Source organism: Apis dorsata, unplaced genomic scaffold (genome assembly GCF_000469605.1).
Source record: "Apis dorsata unplaced genomic scaffold, Apis dorsata 1.3 scaffold_429, whole genome shotgun sequence".
Taxonomy (NCBI): Eukaryota; Metazoa; Arthropoda; class Insecta; order Hymenoptera; family Apidae; genus Apis; species Apis dorsata.
This window is the reverse complement of record NW_006263682.1, coordinates 274,892-277,544: the sequence shown is the minus strand read 5'-3', so window position 1 is coordinate 277,544 and position 2,653 is coordinate 274,892. Positions and strand designations below refer to the sequence as shown.

The 2,653-nt window shown below is 28.6% G+C and overlaps 1 protein-coding gene across 7 annotated transcripts in view; it reads left to right on the top strand.

The window, feature by feature from the left end:
- LOC102671905 overlaps positions 1-1,875 on the top strand; it is a 6,253-nt gene extending 4,378 nt beyond the window's left edge. For 6 of the 7 annotated variants that reach the window (XM_006619619.2, XM_006619616.2, XM_006619617.2 and 3 more), the window contains exons 2-4: positions 302-815; positions 1,000-1,305; positions 1,452-1,855. In XM_006619619.2, coding sequence (XP_006619682.1) covers positions 303-815; positions 1,000-1,305; positions 1,452-1,850 — 1,218 coding nt within the window. In that variant the 5' untranslated portion in view covers position 302 and the 3' untranslated portion in view covers positions 1,851-1,855. Of the gene's footprint in view, positions 1-301; positions 816-999; positions 1,306-1,451 lie in introns of all 7 variants that reach the window. The other variant, XM_006619618.2, reaches the window with a different exon arrangement.
- Positions 1,876-2,653: the final 778 nt, after the last annotated feature.

Below are 2,653 nucleotides of genomic sequence, written 5' to 3'. Positions count from 1 at the left end.
TTTTTTTTTTTTTTTTTATTTCTTCGCTATCTTTCGCAGTTGGGAAAAAGTATAATCGAAATGTATATAACGATTAAAATTCAATTTCAAATGGATAATTGATTAATTGGATAATTATTATGAATCACTTTATATGTTGAATTAATATGTATGTACTTTATATAAGTTTTGTTCAAGCAGTTATTAAAAATGATAAGAATTAAGACATTATAATCGACGATCTTTCGAAGAGAAAAATAATATTTGTGATAAACTTTTATTATTCGAGTATTCGATAATCATTATTCAATATATTTTTTAGAATGGAAATAAAAATCGATGAGAATATTTTTGAGAAAGTGCTTCGAAAGAAATTACCTAACGAGATCGTTCAAATTCTGGAAATTAAACGTCACTGTATGTCAGAGAAAGGATTAAATTTCCTCAGTGATTTATATATAATGCATGTGAGATATACGGTTATTTCTAATAATAAGAAAAATGAAACAAAATCGGAACGTTCGATCAATTTTATTATTAAAACCGAACCTCTGAACGGATTGTCGTGCGAGATCGCTCGCCAACAAAATGTATTCCAGATCGAATTGAAAGTTTTAAAAGATATTCTGCCGAGAATAAAAGAATTTATCTCTCATCAAATTGGACCGAATTTATTATACTCTTCTGATAACCCTCCATTTTTCATTATGGAGAACTTAAAAGACAGAGGATTTATCATGAAAAATCGTCAAAAAGGATTATCACATGAACATTGTTCTTTACTTATAAAACAAATTGCGAGATTACACGCTGGATCTGTTGCAATTTTTGAAAAGGTAGGTAACCACATCGAAGATTATATTTTAAATAGGAATATTTATCGATATTTTAATTTTTAAATTTACGAAACTCGAATCTAAAACTTTTTAGATTCGTATTATTTTCCAATTGTAAATTTGTTTTTAATATTTAAAAACTTTACGAGTGTTTAATCAATATTAATAAAGATTGATCTTACAGGATCCAGAATTAATTAAATTTTTCAAAGATGGTGGCATCGTGTCGGTTAAATGTCCTCAAATTTTTATACGAATGATGGAAGTAAGTCTTTTACGGATAGGTAATCAAATACAAAAATGGTCAGATGAAAAATGTGCATGTACAGCGAGCAAGTTAATAAAATTAGCAGAAACTATCGGATCACGATGTACGGATGTCTATAATTATGACGAGAATGAATTCTGTGTATTAAATCACGGTGATTGTTGGATCAATAATATGATGTTTAAAGAAAATGAGAAAGGTCAACCTATCGATGTTTTATTGGTAATATTTTTTTTTTCCATGTATATTAATAGAGAGTAAGGCGAGAGTATGATTTCTTTCTCTTTTAATTAAATTTATTATATATTTTAGTGGAATCGTATTTTTAATTTTGCTTCTTCATGATTGTACAATATAATATTTTTCAGGTTGATTATCAAATGTCTGTTTATACATCTCCAGCTATCGATTTATTATACTTTTTGAATATTTGTCCAGAAATTGATATAAAATACGATAACGACGATTATTTCCTCGGGATATATTTGGACACTTTAGAGGAAACTATGAAAAATATCGATTGCAAAAGAAAATCACCGACGATGAGAGAATTAAAAGCAGCGTTGTATAAAAGAAAAATATACGCTGTTTTTGCTGGAATCGTGCTTAATTTACGAATGCTGGCAAATAAAGAAGATACCGAGGATTTTGACGATTTATTTGGCAAGTTAGGTGAAACTAAAATGAATGTTTTCAAAAGTCCAGACGCGGTGAAATTAGCTAAAAAAATGATTCCAATCATGAATGAAAGAGGTTACTTCGATTGAAAAAACTTATTTGAAATAATATTAAAAGAAAATCTCTAAAATTTTAATTCTCTATAAATAAAATTTTTTTAAATAATAGAATTTTAACTGATACAAACATGACAATGTTTGAGATAAATATGAAACTTAGAGATCAATAAATATTATTTTTATTTATAATAATTTTTAATACTTATTTATTTTAATTTGATTACATTATCATATTTTACAAAAACATTTCCTTATTTAATTTAATGTCACTAGTCATTCCAGGTGCCGAATAACACCTTAATCTTTTAATTCTTTTTATCTCATCTATGATCGCAAATTATTTAAAGTTACAAAAGAAGCAAAAAAAAAAAAAAAAAAAATTTAGAAAAGCAAAAAATTGAAAATTAGAAAATCATATCATAAAATCTTATTAATATTTTTCATTTGAAAATTTGCTATTAAATCTCGTATTCCCTCAATGACTTTTTATGTATTAATTTCACAGGTTTTCATTCACTTGATCAACAATTAAGAGGATTTTCGATTGCAGTGAATTGAAGATTTCTCTCCCAGCGAGGAAAAAGTAGCTCGCTTCGACACAGTTTGATGAACTTTCGAAAAGATCCTTGGAGGGCGAACGCTGCGACCTTGGCGGTCAGCCTGTAGGAATTGATTTATAATAGGGCAGTAAAGCAGTAGGCTAAAAGGTCTCTGAAAGCATCGTCTCGGTAACCTACATCGTGAACAGAGAAATTGTTGTGGCAAGCCTCGATGGGGTGGCTTTTGCCTCGAGGTGAATCTTCGCTACCGGGACGACGAAGAGAAACGCGTTG